The sequence below is a fragment of the Lolium perenne genome, chromosome 3, assembly GCF_019359855.2.
Source record: "Lolium perenne isolate Kyuss_39 chromosome 3, Kyuss_2.0, whole genome shotgun sequence".
Taxonomy (NCBI): Eukaryota; Viridiplantae; Streptophyta; class Magnoliopsida; order Poales; family Poaceae; genus Lolium; species Lolium perenne.
In genome coordinates this window covers 316,728,071-316,741,969 of record NC_067246.2, presented here as the reverse complement: position 1 = coordinate 316,741,969, position 13,899 = coordinate 316,728,071, and the positions used below count along the sequence as shown (strand labels likewise).

The following is a 13,899-nucleotide window of genomic DNA, read 5'->3' as shown; positions in this document are numbered from 1 at the left end:
ACTACCTCACTGTTGCGATAGTCGGCCAAAAACTGCAGGATCAGATAAGTGATTCATGCATCATGCTGCTGCCTCCATTTGATTGAATCACATGGCATCTGAGCATGCTACTTACTGATGGTATACGCTGGTGTCCTCAGTACGTATGTAGGCTCCTCTTTTCTTCCGGGTGAGATTCGGTTGAGAGCGAGATGGCCATGATCCATACCTAGTGGTTGTGGTGTCCTTCGCCTCTGGTGATTTCAATGTACGTACCACTCCATGCTCCATGCTGTCTCTGACGAAGGGTTGTCGCGTGACGTGAATGTGATGTGCCTTGGGGAACCATGCACCATTTTCCACACATTCTATACAGAATTCTCCGTCATCAAGTTCCTTCGCGTGGTGGTCGTATGGTGTGGGTGCACGCGTGCTCGCTGTCACGGACATCGTCCTTGGCTTGGATGTGGTCATGGTCGCTGTTGGTACATGGCTCCTGCTCACCGACTACAATGTTGCTCTTTGGCTTCTAGATTGGTCTTGGCAGCAGAAGTGCCATTGAGTCACCATCCCTTTGCCACAGACAACGAGGAGGACGATGGTTTGGCCGGCAAAGACATCGCCACGGTGGGCGAGGAGCAAGAGGTAGAGCATCATGTCCTCCTCCTATTCGTTGTCTAACGCTGTAAGCAATCGTTACCAATGACAACAAGATGCACCACCAGAGGGGTGATGTGACATGGTTTGTCCTAAAATAAATTTTGACACATTTAAATTTAAATATTGGTGTACATCATAGATGGGTTTCACAAATCAAGTTGATGACAATAGTATATGGTTTCCTCTTGTTGTTACTTGGGAGTCCAGCAATTAGGTTATAATATGGACCATCCAAGCTGACGCATGGATCTTCTCATTTTTTTGACATTTGATTTAAAGTGCATGGGTGAAAAACTCCAAGACGCCTTTTCCGTCCAGACCAGCAACACTTTCTACTAGACAAGGAACAGCCCAACAACAGCACTACTAGTTTGGCCCAATTGTACTAACAACCCAATAGTGGTACCAGGCTGGCTAAATTGTTGGCTGTTGAAGCATAGCAATATTTAGTCCCACCTTGCTAAGCTAGAGAGGTTGAGAGCACCTTATAAGGGGGGCATTTTGTTGACTTCTAGATAGTAGTAACATGTGAAGTACACATCCATGGCGCGTGCGCTCGCGTGAATATTCGCGACTTAAGACTTTGGACGCTTGGCGCTAGCAGATTGATTTTTTTTCCCGGTTACTCTACCGTTCCTTTGCTTCCTCACTCTGAGGGTGCGATGCACACTATCGTCTTAACGTTCAACTTAGTTCACGTCACATGAAACTGTAGCATCTCTCACTAGCGGACTAGCAAATTTAAAATCTTTCTTTTTTACTCCATCACGTGACATGAAACTGTAGCATCTCCCAAGACGAAAATTAACACATATTTATAGGTGAAGTCATGGGCTCATTGACTCCTCACTACGAGTGACATTGTCGGGCAAAGCCTGCGCGGTGCCGGCGGCGGCAGAGCTCCTCTTCTATGCGTGCTTGGAGGCCCGACAGGGTGGCCCCTTCCTCGCAGCGTTGAAGAGCGGCGGCACCGACTCCGGCTGAGGTCGCGGGTGGCGAAGCGTGTGGTCGCGGCAGCGCCTCTTCGCCCTTCGTCGCGCCTCTGGCCGTCCTCCTCCCACGCATCAGGCGGGCCCGTTGGGGCGGGTCACGGCTTCATGGTGGGGGATCCTGCGGCATCGGTTTCTGGCCGGTGCTGTGTGGGCTCTATCCGGCGGCAACATGGCTGCTGGTGGCCACGGTGCTGCTCTGGCCGCCGTCGGCCATGGGCTTCAGCCTTTGGGTTCCGGCCAGATCTGGGTTTGTGGGCCCAGATCTGGGACTGGCAGGGCCTGGCTGGATTTCCCTTCTGCTGTGATGGGTGATGAGGCCCTCGGATGCGGGGGTGGCCACATTCGCGGATCTGGCATCATTGTAGCCCGTCTGTGTCGGTGTCTTCCTGGTTCCTCAGAGGGATCTCGACACTCGGACGCTGCACTGGGCGACGTCCTGGCCGCTTTTTCTGGGATGGGTTCCTAAGCTGGCGCGTGCTCGCAGGGGTAGGTAGCATGTTCCGTACTGCAACCGCTCGTGCGACTGCGGTCTCTCCCTCCGATCTACTTGGGTCGCGCTGCGGCACGTGTTGGCATGCTGGGGATGGTGTGTCCGTCGTGGTGCCATCGATCCAATGTCGAGCAACGTCTCGTTCCGGGTCTGGTCGGGCTTGGCCTACCAGCTTTTGCGCCCTTCTTTTGGGTGAATTTATTATTACAAACATAAACTATACGGCGCAAAATGGTACCCCTTTACCTCCATCCTTGTAGAGGGCATCAATATGGACAACTCCGAAGATCCTTGGAGGTTAATGCATCGTCTTCATCATCACCATCTTCATCGTCATCGAAATCTTTACCCCTTTACCTCCATCCTTGTTGTAAGCCCTAGATCTTATTGTAGATTTTGCACAAGTATTCACATATCCATTTGTGTATCATACGTATTACTATGATGATGTTGATTACCTCCATGATTGAGTAGTTTGCCTTGTTCTTGGGGATATGGAGAAACCCTAACAACATTATTATATGAAATAAATATGATATGTTTCTTAATTTATCATTGTATGCATTAGTTGTCTCTCTTGATCTATTATAAAGTCGACCATGCAAGATTTTCCTTTAGGACGAAAGAGGTAATTAATTACTCTTAGGTAGAGGGTGATGCTAAGGGTGCTAAGTGACATGTCGCATCTGGTCTTCATTTTACCTATCCAAGGGGGTACGAGGAGACTCACTAGCCATGGTCACGGGGAAACCCTTAATTATAGTGGATTGAACTAGCTGACTATCAATCATTGTGGTGGTTATGAGGGATGAGGAGTTGATGGATGATTCGCACTGATCCACTTATGGAACTTCACCCCCATACATACACATGAAGGAAGGAATAGATTGTTCTAATTATGATTAATACCTTGCTACCGGTGTATCCACACCTTCCTAAGAAATCTTTTGCCTATTCAAGCCATCTTAAAACCTTCAAAATCCACCCTTTGGTTGGAATCTCTAGCATCTAGTTCATTCAAACATTCTCAAACAATCGGAAAACATTCTTACTTGCATTATTAGATTTCATATAAATATACTTTAATAACAGTAATTAGGAGCATTAAGATCTCTTACAATCTAACTCTTTGTGGTTTAATACTCTTGCTTTTGAAACTAGCTACAAACGAACTGTGCACTTGCAATCATCATAGGCACTAATGGAAACATGGATGCTCGGATGTAACAGTTCAAATTGCGTCTAATGTTATCTACAAAAATGAATAATTCAATGAACTCATTTCCCAAATGGCTAGCAGAAAACCCAAAAAAATGATGTTCGAAGGCAATATCATGCAATGTTAGGTTTGGCATCAACAATGCATAGCTAGCATAGTAGCAGTTCAACTACAACTCATTAATTTAAACTCCCACTAATGCATGCGTGCATAAATAACCCCCCCCCCTTGTAACGACCCGGAAAAACCCCAAATTAGATTTTTCACCGCTGCCTGTTTTTCCGTGTCATTCCAAGTTCATCATGGCATATGCAAATAAAAACTATTTTGTTTCTTCCTCTCATATGGTTTAATAAACCCCTTGTCATCTCTTTTCTTCTTACCAAACCCTAAAACAAAATAAAATTATTATTTTAACTATTTTGTTTTCTCTCCCTCTCATCTCTGTTGAAATCAAAGTTGTTTTTGAATCTTGTTTCAAACCAGATTTCAAATAAATAAAAAGAAAACCTAAACCCATCTCCCTCTCTCTGTTCGGCCCACCTCTCTCTTTCTTCCTTCTCCCCCGCAGCCCACGTCTCTGGCCCGCTCCTATCCCTCTTCCAGCCCAGCCCGATGGCTCCCTCCCCAGCCCACCTTGTTTCGTCCTGGCCCGTACCCCTTCAGCCTCTATCCCTTTCGTTTCTTGTCGTCTTTCCCCTTCGAGAGAAAGCGAGCATGCAAGCAGACGCCTCTGCGTGGTCCTCCCCTCCACCACCGCACCCACCCCGCACGCCTGCTCTCTTCTTTATCTTTTGGCCCGGAAACCCTAATTTCCACCAACCCTCCTCTCCTTCCCCTCTCGCGCCACCGCAGCCTCCCCTCTCTCTTTCTTCTTCTCTGTAAGCGTTCGAGCACCACCACACCTTCTCCGTCATGGCGCCGCTGCTACCCTCCACCCCTCGATGTTCTGATGGCACCATCAGGTGCGCATCGTCTCCCTTCACCTCATGCTACAAGGAATCGACGCCGGGACCCTCAAATCGTCGCCAAGGGCGTTTTCCGCAATTTGGGGCGAAGTTGTTCTTCTTCGATTCCGGCCGTCGCGGTCCACCTCCGTCGTCCCCGACCACACCAACAGCTTCGGGGTGAGCTCACGCGTCCCCTGCAACTCCTCTCCTCTCTCCTTGCATCCTGGTTCACGTTCCCTCGTTCATGCCGATGTCTCCTCTGCAGATCCTCGCCGCCGCCGGTGTTCCGGCGACCTCCCAGGAGCATTGATACGTCTCCAACGTATCTATAATTTCTGATGTTCCATGCTAGTTTTATGACAATACCTACATGTTTTATATACACTTTATATCATTTTTATGCATTTTCCGGTACTAACCTATTAACAAGATGCCGAAGCGCCAGTTCCTGTTTTCTGCTGTTTTTGGTTTCAGAAATTCTACACAGGAAATATTCTCGGAATTGGACGAAACAAAAGCCCAAGGCCTTATTTTCCACAGAGTGTTCCAGAACACCGAAGGAGAGACGGAGAGGGGCCACGAGGTGGCCACCCCACCTGGCGGCGCGGCCAAGAGGGGGGGCGCGCCCAGCTATGGGGTGGGCCCCTCGGGACTCCACCGACATCGCCCCTTCGCCTATATATTCTTCCGTCTCCGAAAACCCTAAAACAACCGATGATATTTGATACGTCTCCGATGTATCGATAATTTCTTATGTTCCATGCCACATTATTGATGTTATCTACATGTTTTATGCACACTTTATGTCATATTCGTGCATTTTCTGGAACTAACCTATTAACAAGATGCCGAAGTGCCAGTTCCTGTTTTCTGCTGTTTTTGGTTTCAGAAATCCTAGTAACGAAATATTCTCGGAATCGGACGAAATCAACGCCAAAGATCTTAGAATCCCCGGAAGCATCCAGAACACACCAGAGAAGTCAGAGGGGGGCCACAGGCCCACCAGACCATAGGCCGGCGCGGCCCAGGCCCTGGCCGCGCCGCCCTATGGTGTCGTCGCCCCTTCGACCCTCCTGCGCCGCCTCTTCGCCTATATAAAGCCCCTGGATCGAAAACCCTGATAAGTTCGACGAAACCACGTAAACCATCCAGAGCCGCCGCCATCGCGAGGCCAAGATCTGGGGGACAGGAGTCTCTGTTCCGGCACGCTGCCGGAGCGGGGAAGTGCCCCCGGAAGGCTTCTCCATCGACACCGCTGCCATCTCCACCGCCATCTTCATCACCGCTGCTGCTCCCATGAGGAGGGAGTAGTTCTCCATCGAGGTTCGGGGCTGTACCGGTAGCTATGTGGTTCATCTCTCTCCTATGTACCTCAATACAATAATCTCATGAGCTGCTTTACATGATTGAGATTCATATGAGTTTGTATCACAATTTATCTATGTGCTACTCTAGCAATGTTATTAAAGTAGTTCTATTCCTCCTGCACGTGTGTAAAGGTGACAGTGTGTGCACCGTGTTAGTACTTGGTTTATGCTATGATCATGATCTCTTGTAGATTGCGAAGTTAACTATTGCTATGATAATATTGATGTGATCTATTCCTCCTACATATGCATGAAGGTGACAGTGTGCATGCTATGTTAGTACTTGGTTTAGTCTATTGATCTATCTTACACTATAAGGTTACTTAAACATGAGCATTATTGTGGAGCTTGTTAACTCCGGCATTGAGGGTTCGTGTAATCCTACGCAATGCGTTCATCATCCAACAAGAGTGTAGAGTATGCATTTATCTGTTCTGTTATGTGATCAATGTTGAGAGTGTCCACTAGTGAAAGTCTAATCCCTAGGCCTTGTTCCTAAATACTGCTGCGTTACTACTGCTTGTTTACTGTTTCACTGTGTTACTACTGCTGCAATACTACCACCATCAACTACACGCCAGCAAGCTATTTTCTGGCACCGTTGCTACTGCTCATATATATTCATACCACCTGTATTTCACTATCTCTTCGCCGAACTAGTGCACCTATTAGGTGTGTTGGGGACACAAGAGACTTCTTGCTTTGTGGTTGCAGGGTTGCATGAGAGGGATATCTTTGACCTCTTCCTCCCTGAGTTCGATAAACCTTGGGTGATCCACTTAAGGGAAAACTTGCTGCTGTTCTACAAACCTCTGCTCTTGGAGGCCCAACACTGTCCACAGGAAAGGAGGGGGAACGTAGACATCAAGCACTTTTCTGGCGCCGTTGCCGGGGAGGAAAGGTAAAAGGTACTCACACTACGGATCTCGGCTACTAAGCTATTTTCCGCCGTCGTAAGTACTCGAAGCTATTTCCTTTAGATCCTGCAATTGCAACTTTTTGTTTCTTGTTTACACTAGTTTGGCATAATGGAAAACGTCTGTGAGCTCTTTGTACTATTTCCAGAGTCAAGACATGAATGGTTTAATGCGAAAATTAAAAAACCCATGGAACATGTTAGCATGAATACTTTGAATACCATTGTTGCTAATGATATGGAAAATTCTAAGCTTGGGGAAGCTGGTTTTGATGAGCATGATCTTTTTAGTCCCCCAAGCATTGAGGAGAAAATTTTCTTTGATGATACTTTGCCTCCTATTTATGATGATTATAATGATAGTAGTCTTTTGTTACCGCCTGTTATGGAGAGTAAATTTGATTATGATTACAATATGCCTCCTATATTTGATGATGAGAATAATAATGATAGCTACTTTGTTGAATTTGCTCCCGCTATTACTAATAAAATTGATTATGCTTATGTGGAGAGTAATAATTTTATGCATGAGACTCATGATAAGAATGCTTTATGTGATAGTTATATTGTTGAGTTTGCTCATGTTGCTACTGAAAGTTATTATGAGAGAGGAAAATATGGTTGTAGAAATTTTCATGTTACTAAAATACCTCTCTATGTGCTGAAATTTTTGAAGCTACACTTGTTTTATCTTCCTATGCTTGTTACTTTGCTATTCATGAACTTGTTTACTTACAAGATTCCTATGCATAGGAAGCATGTTAGACTTAAATGTGTTTTGGATTTGCTTCTTGATGCTCTCTTTTGCTTCAAATACTATTTCTTGCGAGTGCATCATTAAAACTGCTGAGCCCATCTTAATGGCTATAAAGAAAAGAACTTCTTGGGAGATAACCCATGTGTTATTTTGCTACAGTATTTTGTTTTATATTTGTGTCTTGGAAGTTGTTTACTACTGTAGCAACCTCTCCTTCTCTTAGTTTTGTGTTTTGTTGTGCCAAGTAAAGCCGTTGATAGAAAAGTAAGTACTAGATTTGGATTACTGCGCAGAAACAGATTTCTTTGCTGTCACGAATCTGACTGTTTTCCCCTGTAGGTAACTCAGAAAATTATGCCAATTTACGTGAGTGATCCTCAGATATGTACGCAACTTTCATTCAATTTGAGTATTTTCATTTGAGCAAGTCTGGTGCCATTTTAAAATTCGTCAATACGAACTGTTCTGTTTTGACAGATTCTGCCTTTTATTTCGCATTGCCTCTTTTGCTATGTTGGATGAATTTCTTTGATCCACTAATGTCCAGTAGCTTTATGCAATGTCCAAAAGTGTTAAGAATGATTGTGTCACCTCTGAATATGTTAATTTTTATTGTGCACTAACCCTCTAATGAGTTGTTTCGAGTTTGGTGTGGAGGAAGTTTTCAAGGATCAAGAGAGGAGTATGATGCAACATGATCAAGGAGAGTGAAAGCTCTAAGCTTGGGGATGCCCCGGTGGTTCACCCCTGCATATATCAAGAAGACTCAAGCGTCTAAGCTTGGGGATGCCCAAGGCATCCCCTTCTTCATCGACAAATTATCAGGTTCCTTCTCCTGAAACTATATTTTTATTCCATCACATCTTATGTGCTTTACTTGGAGCGTCTGTGTGCTTTTATTTTTGTTTGTGTTTGAATAAATTGGATTACATCATGCTTGTGTGGGAGAGAGACACGCTCCGCTGGTTCGTATGAACACATGTGTTCTTAGCTCATAATATTCATGGCAAAGTTTTCTTCTTCGTTAAATTGTTATATGGTTGGAATTGGAAAATGATACATGTAGTAATTGCTATAAATGTCTTGGGTAATGTGATACTTGGCAATTGTTGTGCTCATGATTAAGCTCTTGCATCATATGCTTTGCACCCATTAATGAAGAAATACATAGAGCATGCTAAAATTTGGTTTGCGTATTTGGTTTCTCTAAGGTCTAGATAATTTCTAGTATTGAGTTTGAACAACAAGGAAGACGGTGTAGAGTCGTATAATGTTTTCAATATGTCTTTTATGTGAGTTTTGCTGCACCGGTTCATCCTTGTGTTTGCTTCAAACAACCTTGCTAGCCTAAACCTTGTATCGAGAGGGAATACTTCTCATGCATCCAAATCCTTGAGCCAAACAACACTATGCCATTTGTGTCCACCATACCTACCTACTACATGGTATTTTTCCGCCATTCCAAAGTAAATTGCTTGAGTGCTACCTTTAAAATTCCATCATTCACCTTTGCAATATATAGCTCATGGGACAAATAGCTTAAAAACTATTGTGGTATTGAATATGTAATTATGCACTTTATCTCTTATTAAGTTGCTTGTTGTGCGATAACCATGTTTACTGGGGATGCCATCAACTTTTCATTGTTGAATTTCATGTGAGTTGCTATGCATGTTCGTCTTGTCTGAAGTAAGGGCGATCTACACTGAGTTGAATGGTTTGAGCATGCATATTGTTAGAGAAGAACATTGGGCCGCTAACTAAAGCCATGATCCATGGTGGAAGTTTCAGTTTTGGACAAACATCCTCAAATCTCTAATGAGAAAAGAATTAATTGTTGTTGAATGCTTAAAGCATTAAAAGAGGAGTCCATTATCTGTTGTCTATGTTGTCCCGGTATGGATGTCTAAGTTGAGAATAATCAAAAGCGAGAAATCCAAATGCGAGCTTTCTTCTTAGACCTTTGTACAGGCGGCATAGAGGTACCCCTTTGTGATACTTGGTTAAAGCATATGTATTGCGGTGATAATCCAGGTAGTCCAAGCTAATTAGGACAAGGCGCGGGCACTATTGGTACACTATGCATGAGGCTTGCAACTTGTAAGATATAATTTACATGATACATATGCTTTATTACTACCGTTGACAAAATTGTTTCATGTTTTCAAAATAAAAGCTCTAGCACAAATATAGCAATCGATGCTTTCCTCTTTGAAGGACCATTCTTTTACTTTCATTGTTGAGTCAGTTCACCTATTTCTCTCCACCTCAAGAAGCAAACACTTGTGTGAACTGTGCATTGATTCTTACATACTTGCTTATTGCACTTATTATATTACTCTATGTTGACTATTATCCATGAGATATACATGTTATAAGTTGAAAGCAACCGCTGAAACTTAATCTTCCTTTGTGTTGCTTCAATGCCTTTACTTTGAATTATTGCTTTATGAGTTAACTCTTATGCAAGACTTATTGCTGCTTGTCTTGAAGTGCTATTCATGAAAAGTCTTTGCTTTATGATTCAGTTGTTTACTCATGTCATTACCATTGTCTTGGATTGCTGCATTCACTACATATGCTTTACAAATAGTATGATCAAGTTTATGATGGCAAGTCACTCCAGAAATAATCATATTTATCGTTTTACCTGCTCGGGACGAGCAGAACTAAGCTTGGGGATGCTGATACGTCTCCGACGTATCGATAATTTCTTATGTTCCATGCCACATTATTGATGTTATCTACATGTTTTATGCACACTTTATGTCATATTCGTGCATTTTCTGGAACTAACCTATTAACAAGATGCCGAAGTGCCGGTTCTGTTTCTGCTGTTTTTGGTTTCAGAAATCCTAGTAACGAAATATTCTCGGAATCGGACGAAATCAACGCCAAAGATCTTAGAATCCCCGGAAGCATCCAGAACACACCAGAGAAGTCAGAGGGGGGCCACAGGCCCACCAGACCATAGGCCGGCGCGGCCCAGGCCCTGGCCGCGCCGCCCTATGGTGTCGTCGCCCCTTCGACCCTCCTGCGCCGCCTCTTCGCCTATATAAAGCCCCTGGATCGAAAACCCTGATAAGTTCGACGAAAACCACAGAAACCATCCAGAGCCGCCGCCATCGCGAGGCCAAGATCTGGGGGACAGGAGTCTCTGTTCCGGCACGCTGCCGGAGCGGGGAAGTGCCCCCGGAAGGCTTCTCCATCGACACCGCTGCCATCTCCACCGCCATCTTCATCACCGCTGCTGCTCCCATGAGGAGGGAGTAGTTCTCCATCGAGGCTCGGGGCTGTACCGGTAGCTATGTGGTTCATCTCTCTCCTATGTACCTCAATACAATAATCTCATGAGCTGCTTTACATGATTGAGATTCATATGAGTTTGTATCACAATTTATCTATGTGCTACTCTAGCAATGTTATTAAAGTAGTTATATTCCTCCTGCACGTGTGTAAAGGTGACAGTGTGTGCACCGTGTTAGTACTTGGTTTATGCTATGATCATGATCTCTTGTAGATTGCGAAGTTAACTATTGCTATGATAATATTGATGTGATCTATTCCTCCTACATATGCATGAAGGTGACAGTGTGCATGCTATGTTAGTACTTGGTTTAGTCTATTGATCTATCTTACACTATAAGGTTACTTAAACATGAGCATTATTGTGGAGCTTGTTAACTCCGGCATTGAGGGTTCGTGTAATCCTACGCAATGCGTTCATCATCCAACAAGAGTGTAGAGTATGCATTTATCTGTTCTGTTATGTGATCAATGTTGAGAGTGTCCACTAGTGAAAGTCTAATCCCTAGGCCTTGTTCCTAAATACTGCTGCGTTACTACTGCTTGTTTACTGTTTCACTGTGTTACTACTGCTGCAATACTACCACCATCAACTACACGCCAGCAAGCTATTTTCTGGCACCGTTGCTACTGCTCATATATATTCATACCACCTGTATTTCACTATCTCTTCGCCGAACTAGTGCACCTATTAGGTGTGTTGGGGACACAAGAGACTTCTTGCTTTGTGGTTGCAGGGTTGCATGAGAGGGATATCTTTGACCTCTTCCTCCCTGAGTTCGATAAACCTTGGGTGATCCACTTAAGGGAAAACTTGCTGCTGTTCTACAAACCTCTGCTCTTGGAGGCCCAACACTGTCTACAGGAAAGGAGGGGGAACGTAGACATCAATATTCCACGAAGAGTTCCGTAGCCGCCGCCATCGCAAAGACAAGTTTCGGGGGACAGAAGTCTCTGTTCCGGCACACCGCCGGGACGGGGAATTGCCCCCGGAGTCATCTCCATCGACACCACCGACATCTTCATCGCCGTTGCTGTCTCCCATGATGAGGAGGGAGTAGTTCTCCCCCGAGGCTGAGGGCTCTACCGGTAGCTATGTGGTTCATCTCTCTCTCCCATGGTGTGGTCTTTATGTGATCATGAGCTTTGTTTTAAAAAATTCCTTGTGATGGAGGAGGCATCACACAATGTTTTAAAAAATGGTGTGTGATGCACCATTTTGTTTTCATGATATCGGGTTCATTTTTTTGCATATAGATGTACACTTCCATAGTTCCATGGTAAATAACATGGCCAAAGAGAGTTTCCAACGTCTTTAAAAATTTATTTTTCATTTTCAAAGTGCTAAAGATATGGTTTTATTTGAAAGCAAACATAAACAATATACTACAAAATACATCATTCTAACTTTTCTTTAAAGAACTAGACCATGTTGGATGGATAATGTGGATCTCCATCTGCAGAAAGTCCGTTCCCTATGTGAACTCCAGCTTTCACCGGATGCGGAACTCTCGTTTTGTAAAGATCTCCTTGACTATTATAAATTTTGAAAACTCCGTATCAACGCTCACGCATTTAAATGACTTTAAGCCAATCAATCGAGCACGATTTTGCTTAAGAAGGATGTGTGATATAGTAGGCAATCACACACAGTTTTCACACTGAAATGGTCTGTCGATGCACCAATAAGTCTTATGATAATGGATCTACTTTTATTTTGCATAGAGGTGTATATTGCCATGGCTGCATTTGTGTTAAGCCACTTTTAAACTTCTCTAAAAAAAACCTTTTTTTATTCTACATTTGTTATACTTCATTCAAAACCCCTCTTTTTTCCTATTAGATAAACACAAATTATCCATTTTCTAGAACACATAGTTGTCCATCTAAAAAAAAACAGAAGTATTATCTACAAAAATGCTAGTACTAGTATCACCCATTAGCTATCCCTAGCCCACAAAGCTGCAAATATAGCACGCCACCATCCCCAACCACTCGCAGGGTCTTTCCCTGTGATCATGTTGGCAATCTTAAAACCATCTCTGAATTTGACAACCATCTCTGAATCCATGAAATTCCACAGCCAGCTTCCCAGTGACCTTGGGCTCAGGTATATAGTGGCGAAGTTGTCGCTGGCATCGCCACATATACCGACAAGTCACGGAGAAAGTTGAATCATTCTATTCATTCTCTCTACTTTCCACGGTCAGAGTGATTACCCAAAATCATATGAGATCTCAAGGAGATTGTTGTTAGTATATATATTGCACAGGAATTACTGGGAAGGAAACATTCTAGATGCAAATCGCTTGAGACATCAAAGAAGAAGAAGAAGAAGAAAACGCATATATAGAACTAAGCATAACCAATGATATATTTGTTGATGTTGTCTCCGGCCGGCCAGCAAGACACATTCATGATATGCATTATGCAGTACGATGCTACACCTTCGACGTTTCCTCAAGACCTCAACAACGACAACAACGAACAGTGACGGCAACATTACAATCTTTTCTTGAAAAAAAAACGAGATTGGAAATGAGCTACTCAATATCTGGCATGCCTTGAGCCGGCGCGCCGGCGAAGGACAGTTCAAGGATCTCCGGCAGGGCAGGGCGCCAGACGTCGTGCCGGCACATCGGGCACGTCGCCTTGGAGATCCACTCGGAAATACACCGGCGGTGGAACGCGTGCTCGCAGCCCGTCATCTGCGCGGCGGACTCTCGCTCCAGTCCATCGAGGCAGATCCCACAGTCCTTCTCTCCGAACGCCGTTGACGCCAGCCGCCACTCTTTGCACGCCATCAGGAGACCCCGCTCGTCGTGTATCACCCGACGGTGCACCCCCATATGGAAGCAGAAGGTGAAGCCGGTGCCCCGGCCCGCCGCACCCACGATCTCCGGCACCACATCCTCGGGCACGACGGCGTTCCACTCATCCTCCCTGAGGCGCAGCGACCGGATCTGTGGGAGCACCGCCAGCATCCCGCGCAGGGCGCCACGGCAGACAGCGGCGCTCCGGAGCGGGGCGGGGTCAGCGACGAGGAACGTCGTCGTGCTGGCCCCGAAGGATTCCATATCCGATTCGTGAGGCCGGTAGGCACCAAGCCTCCAGAACTGGATGGAAGCCGTCACGTAGCACACCACGCGCACCGCAAATTGGCCGGCGGGGGCGGCCTCCTCCTTGAAGCAGATCGTCGTCACGTTGATGCGGCGCTGGATTGGGGGAGCTGTGGTGGCGCGCCGTGATCTATTGGCCGCCAT

At 45.0% G+C, this 13,899-nt stretch overlaps 1 protein-coding gene across 1 annotated transcript; it reads right to left on the bottom strand.

Annotated features, from left to right (window-relative positions):
* Positions 1 to 13,179: 13,179 nt before the first annotated feature.
* LOC127340315 (uncharacterized) lies at positions 13,180 to 13,899 on the bottom strand. Its single transcript, XM_051366084.1, has one exon. It carries the CDS (start codon positions 13,897 to 13,899, stop codon positions 13,180 to 13,182), a length of 720 nt encoding a protein of 239 aa, XP_051222044.1.

Excerpts from the sequence above, each read along its gene's own strand:
- LOC127340315 (XM_051366084.1), bottom strand. The coding sequence starts at position 13,899 with ATGGCGGCCAATAGATCACGGCGCGCCACCACAGCTCCCCCAATCCAG.